The 18,236-nt window shown below is 39.3% G+C and overlaps 1 protein-coding gene across 6 annotated transcripts in view; it reads left to right on the forward strand.

Moving 5' to 3' along the window:
• Positions 1 to 18,236, forward strand: part of LOC139453284 (dematin-like) — a 127,135-nt gene that overhangs the window by 100,347 nt on the left and 8,552 nt on the right. For 3 of the 6 annotated variants that reach the window (XR_011652414.1, XM_071234921.1, XM_071234922.1), the window contains exons 4-12: positions 5,992 to 6,069; positions 7,675 to 7,822; positions 10,712 to 10,732; positions 11,977 to 12,027; positions 12,872 to 13,093; positions 14,935 to 15,195; positions 15,651 to 15,749; positions 16,998 to 17,089; positions 17,498 to 17,546. Coding sequence is in view for 5 of the 6 variants with exons in the window: in XM_071234921.1 (XP_071091022.1) it covers positions 5,992 to 6,069; positions 7,675 to 7,822; positions 10,712 to 10,732; positions 11,977 to 12,027; positions 12,872 to 13,093; positions 14,935 to 15,195; positions 15,651 to 15,749; positions 16,998 to 17,089; positions 17,498 to 17,546 (1,021 nt within the window). In the remaining variant the exon portion in view is untranslated. Of the gene's footprint in view, positions 1 to 5,991; positions 6,070 to 6,786; positions 6,850 to 7,674; positions 7,823 to 10,711; positions 10,733 to 11,976; positions 12,028 to 12,871; positions 13,094 to 14,934; positions 15,196 to 15,650; positions 15,750 to 16,997; positions 17,090 to 17,497; positions 17,547 to 18,236 lie in introns of all 6 variants that reach the window. The other 3 variants (XM_071234923.1, XM_071234924.1, XM_071234926.1) reach the window with 3 other exon arrangements.

The raw sequence follows: 18,236 nt of genomic DNA on the forward strand, positions 1-18,236 counted from the left end.
GAAATTAGGACATTGAGCTTTTATTTATTAATATGTCCATGCGTATTTACCAAAATAAATCACTTCCATCTTCCATCTTTTTAAATTAAAACCAACCCATCCTTCCATTCCCAAGTTTCATGATCTATTTTCTTTAATGTCCAAAATTTCTTTAACCCTAATTCTCTCTTTGCATTGAAAGCCCACATGTTATGAAGCCAATGAAATGGATTATGAAGCTTTTTTATACTGTTACAACACTGACGGGTGAATTCAATATGGTCTTGGAAAGGCCGTTGTCAAGGAAGTTGAGCAGATGGTAGCAGCAGACGTACTAGTTGGCATACTCCTTGTTGTCGTGCATTGTTGGATAGTTGAATATTGTCAAGCATATCATGCCCACTTTATGTCTCCCATGGTGCACTTTTCTTTGCTTTTTTACTTTTACCCACTGTTGGTCTCTTCTTTGCTTCATGGTGTAACTGCTCTGCAACAGGTGTTACCTTGACCTGCAACCATGACCTTCACTTCACAGTCCATGACCTTCACCTCAGAGACTGCGACCTTCATCTCACAGTATTAAGAGTACTGACTTGTCAGTGAGACTGGCTAATCTGCTCCACTGGACATTGGTCATGGTTGCAGGTTAAGTACAATTGTGTGGTTTTTGTTATCACAGAAATAAACATGAGAATGATGTCAGTGTACGAATTTGGGCAATTGCAACAACAGAAATATTGTTGTTCGAATGACAAAGAAAAGTTCTGATAATTTTGCATTACTTAAACATTTTGACTTTTCCAAACATGACGTAAGTTCATGTGGTCAAGACTAGATTTGTCATAGCTTGAAGTTATTTTGTAGCTGTGTGCAATCATATTTGTAAATAAAGCTGAGTGGAAATCTATTTAAGCACACCTCTCTCAATTTATGGTGCATTACAGTCAAATTATCAACCTTTCTCCAACATACCAGGCATTTTTATCCAAAAAAGGTTGCAGAGTTCATGACAAGAATTATCAAAATACAGCATCGGCATCCAGTCAAGTCAGAGTTCAAAATTAGGACTAATTCCCAGCGAGTCACTTTCTGACTGCCTTCATTCTGTCATGTAATCCATGAGTCATGTTTCAAAACTTGATGTGTCCATTCCAAAGTCAAGGCAATTTATTGGCAGTGAGGACCATAAATTTTGCTAATGTTCATGGACTAACAATTGCATTAATTTTTAATTTGCTTGCATCCTCATGGCTGCAGCCTGAGTTGTCCGTCACATCCATCAGTATTAATTTCACTGGGACACCAAGCATATTGAAGAGCCTGCTTCTTGAAAATATTGAAACTATTCTGCTGTCAGAAGGTTATTAGAAAGATGAAATTGATTCAGATCTTGGAATTGATTTTTTTTTGTTCATTGAAAGGCAAAGATTGATTTTGAAACCAAAATGGGCCTGGGTTTCAAGGGGAGGGGGGCCAATTTCAAGGGGAGGAGGGGTAGTAAGGCGGTACTCAGTCTGATTTGATTTAAGGAATTGGTTTTTATTTAATACTGAGTACAACTCTTCAGCTTCATCCTTGCAGCATCAAGTGCAGAGTTAGGAACACAGATGTTGCAGATTGGGCAGGGCCGGGGAAGGATTATTTAGATCATATAACTATTTTTGTGTCAGGCAGTTTTCAGACTTTCTTACGAATTAACTCTTATTTAGACACATGTTCAATGTGTTTAGATGTTTATGCTGGTGAATCTGCTTGGTGTTTTAAGGATGAAGATTTCTGATGATAGTTGCAAGTGTTCTATGATTATCTGATCACATGTTACAGCATATATGTGTAATACTTCAGAACAGGCCCAGTTTCATGGCAAAACCATCTAGCTACAACAATTCATGAATCATATTTACAATTCTGTAAAGATTCATGTAACCACATGTTACCCTTTACTGGTTCTTGCATGAACATTTTGTAGTATTATCCCAGGTGACGTAAAGGTTAGATGAACTTGGTGCCCAGTTGGTAACTTACTGACCTAATAGATGGAAAAGTTATCATCATGGCCCCAAAATCTGTATTTCAAAATGGCCTCCAAGCAGCCATCTTTGATTTTCCATGAGATCCTTTATTGCTGTGTGTTCCTTTCTTTCCTTGGGTGAAGAAATATTCCATATACACAGTCCTAAAAAGTTCTCAAAATTAAATACACTACACATAGTCCTGAGAAGTCCTCTCTCCATAACCCTGAGAAGTCTTACCCAAAATTTAGTACACCATGTGCATAGTTCTACGAAATCCCACGCGAAGTTAAATACACTATACATAATTCCACCAAGTTGTACCTGAAGTTAATGATACTCAAAGATGCCTTGAACAATTTGTTGAAAAATAACTAAAAACTAAGAATCCTGCCACCTCATTCAGAAAAATTTGGATGAAAAATAATGAACTTTCTGTGGCCGGGGGGCCTGTATCATAATTCTGACTGACTGTTCAACCAATTTCTTGCTACAAGGCTCAACAGACATGTAATGTAAAAGAAATTAGACATATTGGATTAAGTAAATATTATTAACTAAACACTCATTCCAATGTAAGACCTAACCCTAAACACGTGGAAGTGGTGAGCAGGTTGTCCACTTATAAAAACGTGCCATTTTGTAATTGTCTGTCCTGGGAAAAAAATGACTGTTTATAAATATAGTAATAGATTAATGAGTTTACAGCCAGAAGGAAGCAACCTGCTTGAGACTTCACTGCTGGGTATTATCAGATAGGAACTTTGCCAGTGGTAGATCTCGGTTTGTTTTTTAACACAAAATATTTACGAAGGTATGGGTAAGTGCTACTTTAACTAATGTCCAATATGTAAGTGCTGTTTTGATGTCGCAGTTGCATATTTTTTTCACAGTCAGGTTTAACTTATTTAGTTGAACGTGTAAGGTTTTTCTAGCCATTTAACAGGTATTAATATTGGAGGAGTTGCGTGACTTTTTTGAGGGTGTTGAGTGGTTTTAGCAGCTGTTTTGAGTTTTTTGTAACCTTGTGATGGCTAAAGTGTAGTGTTATGGTATTGCAGGGGTTTGTTAGGTGTGGAAGAATTGGAAGTTTAGTTTATTATCTTAATGATCAGGGAGTGTGGACTGGGGAGGCACTTGTTGTGTTGGGATGTTTGATAGAATCTGAACCGTGAATGTGAAGAAAATCCATTGTGTTGTCCCATTCTGATTGATGAGATTCACATGAAGCATGAGTGTTTCTTGTTTAATGCCACACTCAGCGATATTCCAGCTGTATGATTGTACAGCTGTATGATTGTAAATAATCAAGTCTGGACCAGACAATCCAGTGATTGACATCATGAGCATCAATCTACGCAACTGGGATACATAGACGTGCATCAACCAAGTCAGCGAGTCTGACCATCTGATCCCGTTAGTCGCCTCTTACGACAGACAGGTGGATGGGCGACTGCGTTCGACTGCTTGACTCCTGAGAGTTCTGGGGCGACAGTCCTGCCCCGTACTGAAACACATATAGCACATGTGGTGTCTCTTTAGGCGAGTGGCTTTGTTCAAAATGTGTCTCAGTTCACCCAGCAGTAATTGGGTCCCTGGAGGTACAAAATGGTGATGTGAGCTGAGAATGAAAATCGAGTGCACACTGATGCATCGATCAGGGTAATAATGAAGTGTGTTTTAGGTAGATAAAGCACATTTTGATTATTTATGAAAATCTAATAAATCATTTTGATAGCCTTATGATAGTGATTATGTTCACTTCATGAGAACATGCGCTACAAGCATCCTTGAAGATAGGGTCACTGGGTTGGAAGCTAGTAGCTACATGTCATGTCACTGGCAAGAATGATTGCTCTGTCACCAACAGGATCCCACTGCAAGGATGGGGGATATATACGTCAGGTGTTGTACATGGCTAAGGATTAGCGTGGAATGCAGGGCCTGTTTGACACGTGTAGGAGGCATCCATAGCATGTTTATTTCTGTGATTCTGATATGACGTGATATATTTTCTGATATGATGGTGAGTCTTATGTCAGCTGTTGTCAAGAATTAATTTGTGATAATTGAAAACAAATAGTTAAAAAACACCTATAATTGGAGTGAGTGAATATGGTTTTACGCCGCTTTTAGCAATATTCCAGCAATATCACGGCGGGGGACACCAGAAATGGGCTTCACACATTGTACCCATGTCGAGAATCGAACCCGGGTCTTCGGCGTCCCACAATTGGAAGGCTGTGTGGTGCACCCACCAGCCATGACAGATTAACTATAGTCTGTTGAAAAAAAATCAGTGTTTTTTAATTTCTTTTGAGTAGTATATATTTGTGTCTGGTTAGCACAGTAAAGAAAATATTTGGATAAAAAGTTTCCCTTGTTGACAGCTGGCATAGATTTACTTTCTTGTCATTGCACCTTTTTTTGTTATTGGTGAAAAATGATGAATCATGGCGTGTGTGTCCTTCACAGCTGAAAGTAATTACTTACTGTGTGTTGATGATGTTTCTCCCAAGTGCCCAGAAAATATCAACATTTAAGACCTTTACCTTGCCAGTTTATATCTCGGAATTGTAATAGTATTGACGTAAATGATATACATTTCACACAAGCTAAAGGTTTTAGTGTGGAAGTGTTTTGCCAGGTAACGGCACCGCTTTTTATTTCTTCAAGAGCAAATATGTCTAGCTTTTTGTCGTTGCTTGAACTGAGCTTGTGGAGGGTTTTGTTTGATTTTTGTTCTGCTTTTTTGTCAAGGTGAAATTTTTATGGACTCTAACGTCCCATACTTCTGCATTTAAAAAAACAGTTTCACGCAGGAGCATCCTCGATTATGCAGGGGATTATATGTGCAAATATTGGGACCCTTTCGCCTCCATAGCTTTGTTGTGAGACCAATTCTATCGTAGACATCTAATCAAATTACTCTTCTGAGAGTGAGATATTCTGTACTAAACTAATATGAGTCAGTGAGTATGGTGTTTGCCACTTTTTGCAATATTCCAGCAATATCACGGCAGGAGACCCCAGAAATGGTCTTCACACATTTACCCATGTGGGGATTGAACCCAGACTTTTGGCATAACTAGTGAATGCTGTAACCACTGGGCTACCCCACCACCCCGCTCTGCTAGTGATAGCTTAAGATAAGAGAGATGAAGATGGTAGCTAAACGTTCTGGGGTATTTATCATAGTAGATCAGAGGCAGAGCACACGGGATTAACGAGGATGCTCTTGATGATGACATAGGCCTAGTCCTCATCAAAATTTACCGTTGTGTGATAGAAATACAGTGGAATCTTCTTTACGTGTTCTTCGGACCTTCACAGGTACCGTATTCGACGTAATAAGCGCCCATGCCGCTCTCAAAATTAGAAATAGGGGGCTCTTATCAGAATCTTTTGGTGGAAAAAAACAGAGTTGAAAGATCGTAAATTTCGTGGTTTATGCTAATAGCCTGAAATGTTTATATATGACAGATATAATTTTCCAGGATTTAATTGCCAATAATTAAGGGTGCATATAACACACGAGTGCGTATTATACACAAATAAATAAGTCTGGTGTACATTGATCAATCCGAAGGGGTGCTGATTGGGATTGTTCACTAGCCAATTTATTAGCAAATATCGCCGTGGGGCTTATTAGGGCGGGGCGCTTATTACGTCGAATAGAGTACATCTGGTAAGCCAAATTTGATGCAGGGGTTCCTGTATGAATTTTGTCGGATCAATGAAATTACGCATGATTGTAAATTATGTGGCAAATTAATCAACATCAAAATCATCTTAAATGATATCTTAAAATAAAAGATTTCTCAGGTTTCACTGTATAACATTACCTTTGTAACTTGATGATGGCAATACTTCGATTGATAATTAGATATATTAGTACAATTTTCACCTTGACAGAAATGTTTTGGCACCAATGCTGGTCACCCTTGGTGAACGTGAACTAATGTTTTAGTTCTTTCTTTCTTGCTGTCCTCTTGTTTAGTTTTCGTTTCGCTGCCCGAGCCCCACTAGTTCCTTAACATCAGCCTCTACGACAAGCAGTTGGAGACGGAATGCCTCGGTATGTACTTACCTCCGTTGGTCACAGTTAGCTCTACTGTGAGAGTTATCTCCCTTATGGCAACTGTGTTGCCTGATACAAATTAGCTGGTCAGTCTTGAAAAGTACTGGATACTTATATATTTTGTATTTATTTTTTGTGTTTGATATTGTTTTGTATTTTTGTAAGCATGTAGTGGGTGTGTCGATGTTGTGAAATATTCAGTTTAAGCCATTAATCATTAATCATCTTCATAATTATGATAAAATGTTTGTAGATATTGGTATCAGTCCTCTGAGGATATAATTATGTTCTTGTAGACTGCAGTTAGATATCATATGAAAAACTAAATTTGCTTGCAAAAAATATTTCAAAAAATGTTTTCGACAGGTTGAGAAATATTTCATAAATGGGGTGTAATTTTTTTGCATGGAAGCTATTGTCTGTATTTTTTCAGTCATTTAAACATTTTTTCCAATGATGATTTAAGGAAACTGATAAGTTGTTCATCCATCTTCATTTAAGAAAATATAATGTTTTCCCTCCATTTTCTCAGTGCATGTAGAAAGAGCACCTCATGAAATCGTAAATATAATCATTTCATGCAAAAATGGAAATATTATGCAGCTTGCATGGCTAATATTTTTAATTCAAACAATTCTTAATTTATATTCCAAAGAAACAATTGACTGAAATTGTTAAGTTTGACGTTCATTCAGTACATGTTCGTTCTTTTAGTGTTTAATGCATTCATTAGCTGGGATGTGTTTTCCGGGAAATCTTTGGTCAAATTCCAGAAAGGTTTGTAAACAAGCGAGGCAACATTTTGTGCTTCTTCTCTCGATCTGTTCATGCTTGTCTTTATTCACTCCGCAAGCAAATTACATATCACCAGGAAACTGCGCTTCATTTTCTTGCCACACTTTGCAATTTCTACCATGGCGATCCAGTTTATTGCATTTAGTTAGAAATCACATGTGATATTGATGTTTAATATTTTCAAATGCAGTGAAAAACAAGTCTTCACTTAGAAACAATTAGGAATGGTTATTTCAACACTACGTCATGATGTTCTTTAAGATATGTTTTAGATTGACACTATGTCGGAAACTATTTTAATACACATGTATGTTGTTTGTGCTATTGAAAGTTCTTTTCCATTGTAATGCTTTTGTAAGTGGATTATCTAGATGATGTGACAATATTAGTCTTTGTTGAATAAATGTTTGTAAATATTTCTTTCTGAAAACTATGTAAGCCATTTTTCTCTCTTACAATATTTATTTTATCTGATATTTTTTTGCATTATTTTTTTTTCTTTCCGAAGGTTTTGTGCTAAAATGTATATCCATATTGATGCTGATCATTATCAAATATTTATATCTACAATTCCTTCATTTCTATGTGTCCCTCAGACTAAATGTGAGGGGTGGTCAGGTAGCCTAGTGGTTAAAGTGTTTGTTCGTCACGTCGAAGACCCGGGTTTGATTCCCGACATGGGTACAATGTGTGAAGCCCATTTTTGGTGTCCCCTGCCATGATATTGCTGGAATATTGCTTCAAGTGTAAAACCATACTCACTCATGATCACTCACTCAGACTAAATGTGTTTTTTTATTTCTACAGCACGACTCTTCCATGGAAAGAAGGTCGGGGATGAACTTTGGTCGGTTCTACACTGGCAGTTACTTGGAAAACAGCAAAACGGATTATTTAAAACGAGCAAGCCTCAACCCCAAGGAGACCCAGAAATCCCCTCATTATCATAGACCCCGTACGTTCATTTGTAACTTAGACCTTCTTGTTTCTTTACAACCAGGGTCCTTAGCTTTTTATCCAGCATCGAATTTTAGTGTAGTCATTGTACAGAAATGCTTTCATCACCTTTCTTTCGTTGACTGGATTTAGAGTAAGAGTTCTGGAGTTGAGGTGTCTCTATCCTCAAGGCAATAGATTTGTCTTAGAGGACAATTTAGAAGCCTAGGGCTTACAGTTTCTATTGACAGGAGATCGTAGAAAATGTAGCAATGTTTTCTTTGCTTTTTTAACCAGTGTTTTAAAAGCATGTTAAGTGCAAGTAAGTGTAACTTTCGGTTGGGAATCTGGTTAGAAGGTGCGGTCAGGTAGCCTAGTGGTTAAAGTGTTCGCTCATCACACCAAAGACCCGGGTTGGATTCCCAACATGGGTACTATGTGTGAAGCCCATTTCTGGTGTCCCATGCTGTGATATTGCGGGAATATTGCTAAAAGCGGCATAAAAGCCATACTCACTCACTCTGGATTGGAAAATCTGTTATACAAGGCTACTGGGTGAATCAGGCTATCAGGCTCTGTGGCCTGGTTGAGGGTGTGTCATTGTACCCCTGTGGCTTGGAGCATGGCTCATTATATCAATCTCATGGCACAGTTCTCAGTGGTAGAAACTAACATTTTTGATCTATGTCCTGTTAATGATAACATATAGCAAAACCCTTAAAAATGGCAAATTTCTACTAGTCCTTATGATACCTTTACTATTGGGCAGTTTGGCAAGGACTACAGGACTAGTGCCAATTTCTAACTCTGGTTCTGTGGCTGGAATATTGCTGATTGTGGTAATGTTAGGCATGTTATGTTTCCATCTAAGGTTGAAATTCCGTTATTTAAAAAAAAAAAAATCATTATGATGTTTTGATGTAGACATGCATCTTTGGGAGGTGCACCGTTTTCTGTTATCCTCCCTGAGCAGAGAAGACAAGTTTTCACAGTCTTTTTAGCCATTTGTCAATCACATTCCTGGATTATCCAACAAACAAACATTTCCAATTTTCAATTTAGAAATCATTTTCACCTTATTTTTGTACTTGCTGACATTGTGTTAAGTTGTCATCATTTGACTGTTGAGGCTGGTTTGGTGGAAGGAGATAACATGTCATCATCAATATAAACTCTGGAACCTTTTTCAATTTATGAGGTCACAGGTTCACACATTAAGAAATTCTTTGTTTATGAAATACTCACATCATATTACCCTATGAAGATTCCAAGGCAAAATAATAGGCCCTCAGTATGTGTGTTCCGACAAGGGTCTTGTTGTCCTACTGGATTGTACAGTGTGTCATACCTGCATACTGGGGTGGTCGGGTAGCCTAGTGGTTAAAGTGTTCGGTCGTCACGCCGAAGACCGGGGTTCGAATCCTGACATAGGTACAATGTGTGAAGCCCATTTCTGGTGTCCCCCGACGTAATATGGCTGGAACATTGCTAAAAGCGGCGTAAAAACCAAACTCACTCACTCACTCACTCATATCTACATACTATTATGATATGTACCCTGGGCCCATTGACAGTGTCATAAAACAACATTCACTCAGGGCTACCAGCAAGGTAATTGTTTTGAAAAGTCAACATGACTTCCCTGGTGTATCGAGTCCAATTGCCATGTTAGTTACAAAGTGAAGGTGAGCTACAGCCCTTACTTTCTGATATCGACATCAGTTATGTTTGAATAAAACATGGATAATTCTTATGAAGCTTCTACCTCAATTATATCATTGCCATAAAACCTGTATTTTGGCTGCAATCACACTGAAACTAAAATGTCAGATTTCAACAGAAATCCTCTCTGCCAACTACACATGATAAGTTGTTCCCCAAATGGCACATACAGCTCTCCTGTGTGCAAGGTGGGAAAAACTTCACTTCTTTCCTGTGTGTGCTAGAGGACACATCTCCTGCATGGACAGTCATACGAATCAGGAATTATGGATCCTGTTGGAACAACCTCTTCATATAAATTGCAGGAAAGGCGATTTGTTATGCCCACAAGACCTGGAAAATGTTGCCATCAGTTTGTCAGTCCTCAGAGCGTCGGACAACACTACAGTTGCAGATCCAGATCCCTGATAATGGAAACTATTCAATTATTTGCCGTGGCCGACTCAATTGCCAGATAGCAGCGAGAGATACCCGGCAAGTTCAACAGTGTCGCGGACAGCCTTCCCACAGGGGACGTATTGTATCAACAGAATGGACCCTCCATCCGGAAGTTGGGACACCGCCCATCTAGACCTCTTTGCTACCAGCCTGAACAACCTTCTCTCAGTCTACGTCAGGCCGGTTCCGGACCAGAAAGTGTCTCAAGTCCCTGCTCTATCAATGGACTGGACAGGTTTCTTTACTTATGCTTTACAATCATCTGTCTCTGGTAGTTTGAAGATTGGAAAGTAGTGATGGTTTTGCTGCCTTGGAGAGATGTATATGCTGTTAGGGGAACAACTTATCATGTGTAGTTGACACTGAAGAGGACTTCTGTTGAAATCTGAAATTTTAGTTATAGTGTGTTGCAGCCAAAATACAGGATGTATGGCAGTGATGTAATAGAGGTAGTATTCTTAGAATTATTAACAATGATAACTATTGTTTTGATGTTTGGATGCAGTTACCTTGGCATATCACCTGTCACTGATATCATCCTTGTTGCTGATGTTGCTGTATCTATGGCAACCACTGTCCGATTCATTGGTTGTCTCCACAGCATATATGCGTATCACCTACTTATAAACAAGATAGATATTTTGAATTTTTCTTCATGTATAAGTTGATAAAAAGTATAATAATTGAGAGAATCGATTACTGTTTCTGATCATCTGAAAATATATACATTTTTAATTCTTCTCTTCAGTCGAGCCCGGACGTTACCAAGGTTTATAGACTAATTCCTTCCCTCACTGTCGTCAAATTATTTTTGTAAAGTTGATGTTTCTGGTTGCTGTGGATTGAACGACAATTATACTGTCAAATGTTTTTTTCTTCTCTCATTCTTTTTTATTTGTGCGTGCCCTAAATATTGTTCAAAGAAAGGTGTATTGACACTCATTAATCAAAATCATATATTACAAATAGCATAGTAAACACTAAAACACTTATATTGACTTGAACTAGACTTTTGTAAGAAAGTTTTGATGAAATTATTTTGATGTCAACATTTTTTTCAGTTTGATCCTACGTTACAATTCTAACAAAGATGTCATTTCATAAATGATTTTCATGAATATCATCATTAAAATACTAAACGACAATCATCCTTATTTATTTTTTGTTTTTTTGTTTTATTTTTAACTGTTTGTTTATTATGATGAAATGTGTGTGAGCATATCAAGCACTGAATACTGAAGATTCACATGAAATTGATTTTGAAATATCTAGATATTTTAGATTTTTAATTTGCTTTATTTGAAATACAACATTTTGAATTGATAATAGATATTTTTGAAGTTTTGTTCTTGAGTATAAAAAGATATGGCTAGTTTGTTTTTTATTGATTTTGGTAGTGAAACAGGAAAAATAATGCTTAAATGCATATGTCGTAAGCAAAAACAAATATTTAATTTAAAATATTTGGTTCAAATTAAACAAAATTCCAGGTAAAAAATATCTATAAGCACGTATCAAATCTGTGACGTTTTTCAACTCATCTTCTGTATCTACTGCGTTCATCTTCAGAGTGCACAATGCATGCATGTAACAGACTATCCCATAGGCTAGATGATGCTTCTCGGGGGATCTATCCATAATAGAAACAAAATGGATTGTCAGGATTTTCAACCTTCACCTTCATTAAGGAAATCAACATGTGGATTTCAAAATTTTAGTGAAGAATGTTTTTTTGTGAATTTTTAGTGGTATTTGTGAGTACAAATTTATTTTTCATGCTTGACGATGAATTGTTCTCGTGCCCTGTAATTTAAAGAAATGATCAAATTGGCATTTATCATTGAAACGATATTGAGAATATGGATTAAGTCTCCATCATCATGTATCATAGCAGGGTAATAGAGTCTGATGTTGTTTAAGATGAATTCAGAGAGTGTTGTTTGTTGTTTAGGGTTGTTTATGAGACATAATTACCAAAACTGTTGTTGTACGTTTCTCTGTCTTGTATTTCAGCTAACTTCTCCTATTCGAGTGACAAACCAGAATTTCTCAAAGCAAGAAAAAGTAAGACACTGTAATTTGTTAAAAAATTGATTGTTGTAAACATGTTTCCAGCCTCTGTCTTGAAAAGATTTCCTTGTGCTGTGAAAATTGTTACCATTAAGTGAAAAATACAAATTTGGATGTCATTTTCCCAACATATACTGATGGCAAAAAATAGTGAAACATGCAGGAATTCAACTGGCAAATCTTTTATGTTGTGTTGAATGTGAATACATACTGAACCCCTGTAAAGATCTGGGTAAGGGGTGGTCTTCAGGAACCCATGCTTTTTTTGCTTTTTTTTAAGAGCTGACTAAATGGACTGGGTGGTAGGCACACTAATGTGGTTGATGCATGTCGTATCTGGGGGCCACCGATGACCCAGTCGTCTAAGGCGCTGCGATTTGCTGCGGCATGCCTATGATTGTGGGTTCTAATCCCGGTTCGCCCTGATTATGTTTCTAGGTTTGTCAGCACCATACCCGTGCTTGTGGGTTTCATCTAAGTGGTAAACGTCTTAGACCTGCATCACTTCAGGCTTTCCTCCCACATTAAGCTGACACGCCACGATATAACTGGAATATCCCAATGGGGTAGATCGATATTTCAGTATTTACATATGACTGTCATACAGCTGGAATATTGCTGTGTGCGGCATTTAAACAACAAATAAACAAAACAAACTGAGAACTGAAATGTTTTAGTTTTCATTTTACAGCAGTGTGAATAGTGGGGTCCCCAGGACTCTGTCTTTTCCTAGAGACAACTAAGCGTTTTGGATTGTCTGTCTCTGTGACCTTGGTACCTCAATGCCACCCTACATTTCCTGCTGTTCTGTAGTCATTGAATCTTGTCACTGTTACAGTATCGGCGTCAGGGAGCAGCGGGATGATGGCGCTAGCGTCCGGGGGTACACGTGTCGTCAAGGTGCGACGCAGCTCCTCCCCCAGCAGCCTCCGCAACTCGGAGGCCGTCAGGATGAGCACCTACCCTGCGGGCAAGCGACCCCTGCCCAACGAGGTGGAGAAGATCGAGAGGGATGACTGGCCAGGACCTGCCTCCCCGGCTGCCATTCTGCCGGAGATCTGTAAGCTAATGTGTTGGGATGTGAAGCTAATGTGTTGGGATGTGAAGCTAATGTGTTGGGATGTGAAGCTAATGTGTTGGGATGTAAGCTAATGTGTTGGGATGTAAGCTAATGTGTTGGGATGTTAAGCTAATGTGTTGGGATGTGAAGCTAATGTGTTGGGATGTGAAGCTAATGTGTTGGGATGTGAAGCTAATGTGTTGGGATGTAAGCTAATGTGTTGGGATGTAAGCTAATGTGTTGGGATGTGAAGCTAATGTGTTGGGATGTGAAGCTAATGTGTTGGGATGTGAAGCTAATGTGTTGGGATGTAAGCTAATGTGTTGGGATGTGAAGCTAATGTGTTGGGATGTAAGCTAATGTGTTGGGATGTAAGCTTATGTGTTGGGATGTGAAGCTAATGTGTTGGGATGTGAAGCTAATGTGTTGGGATGTGAAGCTAATGTGTTGGGATGTGAAGCTAATGTGTTGGGATGTGAAGCCAATGTGTTGGGATGTGAAGCTAATGTGTTGGGATGTGAAGCTAATGTGTTGGGATGTGAAGTTAATGTGTTGGGATGTGAAGTTAATGTGTTGGGATGTGAAGCTAATGTGTTGGGATGTGAAGCTAATGTGTGGGGATGTGAAGTTAATGTGTTGGGATGTGAAGCTAATGTGTGGGGATGTGAAGCTAATGTGTGGGGATGTGAAGTTAATGTGTTGGGATGTGAAGCTAATGTGTTGGGATGTGAAGTTAATGTGTTGGGATGTGAAGTTAATGTGTGGGGATGTGAAGCTAATGTGTTGGGATGTGAAGCTAATGTGTTGGGATGTGAAGCCAATGTGTTGGGATGTGAAGCCAATGTGTTGGGATGTGAAGCTAATGTGTTGGGATGTGAAGCTAATGTGTTGGGATGTGAAGCTAATGTGTTGGGATGTGAAGTTAATGTGTTGGGATGTGAAGCTAATGTGTTGGGATGTGAAGCTAATGTGTGGGTATGTGAAGCTAATGTGTTGGGATGTGAAGCTAATGTGTGGGGATGTGAAGTTAATGTGTTGGGATGTGAAGCTAATGTGTTGGGATGTGAAGCTAATGTGTTGGGATGTGAAGCTAATGTGTTGGGATGTGAAGTTAATGTGTTGGGATGTGAAGTTAATGTGTTGGGATGTGAAGCTAATGTGTTGGGATGTGAAGCTAATGTGTTGGGATGTGAAGCTAATGTGTTGCGATGTGAAGCTTAGGGACAGACAATTTGATATTCAATTTTTTTTGGGGGGGATTTTGTATCGAGATTAGATTTGTTTTTAAGAATTGCAGGGACAATGTATTTTTTTGGATAATCCCAGAACCCCCCTAGAATATCAACTATCCGATTATTTGCAGACAGCTGTCGTATAGGTGGAATATTGCTGTATAAGCTTGTAACAAGAAACAATGTCTAGATCTCAGAGCTCAGTCTATTTGTCTACTGTTGGGTAGCCTGGTGGTCAAATGAATTCATTCACCACACTGAAGGCCCGGATTTGATTCCTGACATAGGTACAATGTGTGAAGCCCGTTTCTGGAATCATCTGCCGTGATATTGCTGACATATTGCTAATAGCAGCGTAAGACCAAATCGACTCCCTCACCCTTGTCCTTGTGAGTGAGTGAGTGAGTTTGGTTTTTACGCCGCTTTTAACAATATTCCAGCAATATCACGGCGGGGGACACCAGAAATGGGCATCACACATTGTACCCATGTCAGGATTCGAACCCGGGTCTTTGGCGTGACGAGCGAACGCTTTAACCGCTAGGCTACCCGACCGCCCCCTTGTCCTTGTGACCATGTTGACTCATGATGTGTGGATGTTTCCTCCAGTGCGAGAGCGGCGGAGGAGTCGGGGGGAGAAGGACGAGGATGATGATGAGGAGGTGCAACAAGACCCCAAGTTCGAGCGCGAGCTGGAGGAGATCTCCAAGTTGAAGGACAAGTCTGGCATTGGCTCCCTCATCTACAAGGAGATGGAGGAGAGAAGGTCTCTGCCCAAGAAGCCGATGGACCCCTGGCTCTCCTCTCGGGTCCCGAGTGCCAAATATGTGCCCAGATACAGCACACGGTTCCAGTCGCCCATGTTTGCCTGTGAGTTCCATACCTTGCCAGTAGGCCTTGGAGGGGTGGAAAAGAAAGTCTCAAAACTTGTACCCATCAGAGCCCTGTACATGTTAGCAAGATCGGGGGTGGGTGGTCGGCTGAATATGTTCACATGATTACTTGATTCAGAGAAGTTAACAGTGGCCATTATGAACAATCTCTGTGATCTATTATTATCGTAAGAGTTCCTTTTTGTTAGTATTTTGTAGTTGTATGTTCTGTTCTATTGCATAAAATAATAGAGTGGTTGGCAAATAGAACAAAATCTTAACTTTAGATATATTTACTTTACTTGTTGTCTGGGGCTTATTGGTTGAATCTGTAACCAAACATTAAAAAGAAGTTGTTGTCTTTGAGTACTGTGGTGACATGGAATTATTGGTAAAACTTTCCACTAAACACAGATATAAAATACGGCTGAATTCTGATATGTTTCGTTTCAGCTCCGTCACGATTTCTTGACCGACCTCGCTACGCATGGGACGACAGTGATATCCGTGGTTACCGATCTCTGTCTGGCATCGGTTATGGCTACAATCAGAGTGAGGATGTGTTCTAGCGACCGTTTTGAAATCATTCGTAGGGAAAAAACACTTAGATGTCATTAGTTCATTTGAAATCATGAAAAGTATGTTTAGTCTCATTAATATCAAATGTTTTACGCGGATGCTATACCCCTCTCTGTAAAAATCTTTAAAACCTACGTAGGTACACATGAAGATCCGGATCAGAATAGGTCTTCAGCAACACATGCTTGAAGTTACAGGCGACTATGCTTGTCGTAAGAGGCAACTAACGGGATTGGGTGGTCAGACTTGCTGACTTTGTTGATGGTTGATGTCATCGTATCCCAATTGCGTAGATCGATGCTCATGATGTCAATGACTTGATTGTCTGGTCCGGACTCGATTATTTGCAGACTGCAGTCATATAGCTGGAATATTGCTGAATGTGGCGAACAAACAAACAAACAAACAAACAAACAAACATTGGAGGTAGGTGAACATTCTAATCAGCCAATCAGCATCGAGGCTTCAGATTCTCAGTACAAACTAGCAAAGTATTCTGAGCAGCTTATTTGATTTCTGTATCTTGAAAGTGAACATCAACAGTTTTGAATGGAAAATAATACAGACCCTGTATAATGTTGTGGATGTGTTATACACCCTGTCTTTTCTGAGCGTCATGGCATCGAGGGATATTTGTGTGTTGGTTTTCCAAATCAAAGTTAAAACTCACTGAAGCTGAATCATGCTAGAAAGCTGACATTTGATTGGCTCAGAATGGGGTCAAAGTTCACACACACCTGACATGACCTCATTTGAGTGTTTGTCCGATCTTCCTGCAGAGAGGTGTTGAGTCAGAGTAAAAGATTTGAATATGGTATAACCTGTTCCTATAGGGGCTGTGGGGTAGTCTAGAGGTTAAAGCATTCCCTTGTCATGCTGAATACCCTGGTTCGATTCCCTAAATGGGTGCAATGTGTGAAGCCCATTTCAGGTGTCCCCCGCCGTGATATTGCTGGAATATTGCTAAAAGCGTCGTAAACCACTGTTCCTGTCGGCATTGCCAATCCTGAAATGTTGATTTCTGATGGTTGTAGAATTGAACTGTGACATTTGTGACATGTTATATGCTATAGATTGTTAAAGCTGCTATAGCTGAAAACTTGCTGATGCGACATCAAATTAAACTTGCTTGCCCAACTCGCTTGCCCAACTCGCATGCCCACTCTCAATGGCGATGTGGTACATATTTTCACAGCACTAACTTGTACGTGGTCATTTCAGCACCCAAGCCAGGCTATGGACCATCCTATGGTGTGGCGCCAAGGGCAGCAACTCTGCCACTTTCGGGTCTCTTTGGTGCTAGAGATGAATTTGTAAGTACAATTACAAATATTTGTGTTGGAAAATATGAGTGACCTTATTGGATGTATTTCGTCAGTCATTGTGTCCCGGTATATCAAAGTACTGTTGTCATTTTGATAAATATTCTGTCAATTTTTGCTCCACAGAAATATTTTCAAAAAGAAAAAGTTGAATAACATTTCTGACAGGCTTCTCCATGTAAAGAACGACCAAACTTGCTTGGACAATATTGGGACAGAAATATGCTGGGTGTATAACATTTCAAATGAAGGGAAGGAAATGTAGAATATTTCTTAGAGATCGAAAATGATAATAATTTGATTTGAATAAAAAGGTTGGCATGTTTAATGAGAAGTGGGATGAAGTTGATGTAGAGAATGTCTGCTTGCTGTTAAAGACTTGTCTGTGACTATTTGCAGGATCTCTACCACATTAACCATGATGAGCCGACACAGAACGGAGACAGAAGTGAGTAGAGCACTCTCCGTGGTCAGGCATGATCTGTTCCGTGAGGCAGCATTATAAGTCCCCATTCACAAAGCGCTTAGATGATGGTAATGCCTATACCTTACATAGGCTAAGTGGTAGCTCTATAATGGCTTTGTGGAATGGCCTTGTACCAGTAACACAGGAATTAAGCTTTATCTGATGTTACAGTTTGCTGGAGTCTTTGTCCAGTGTCATCATCAAGACCTCGTACATTGTTTGCACTGTATTCCTCCATCCACCGTGAATACACACAATTAAGACCCATTAAGATCCCTGGGTAGAATTGGTCTGCACCAACCCATCCTTGCCATAAAAGGCAACTATGCTTGTTGTAAGAGGCAACTGTGCTTGTTGTAAAAGGCAACTATGCTTGTTGTAAAAGGCGACTATGCTTGTTTATAAAAGGCAACTATGCTTGTGGTAAGAGTCGACTATTCTTGTCGTAAAAGGCTACTATGCTTGTTGTAAGAGGCGACTATTTTTTTAAGGGGCAACTATGCTTTCCTTAAAAGGCGACTATGCTTGTCGTAAAAGGCGACTATGCTTGTCGTAAGAGGCGACTATGCGTAAGATCATGGGATCAGGTGGTCAGGCTGCCATAGAGAAAAATAATCCCAGTAAGAGGCTGATCTGGCATCAAGGTCGCCATGGTTACAGATAACTGACATA

The sequence above is a fragment of the Haliotis cracherodii genome, unplaced genomic scaffold (genome assembly GCF_022045235.1).
Source record: "Haliotis cracherodii isolate W230 unplaced genomic scaffold, xgHalCrac1.p SCAF_9, whole genome shotgun sequence".
In the NCBI taxonomy this organism is placed as follows: Eukaryota; Metazoa; Mollusca; class Gastropoda; order Lepetellida; family Haliotidae; genus Haliotis; species Haliotis cracherodii.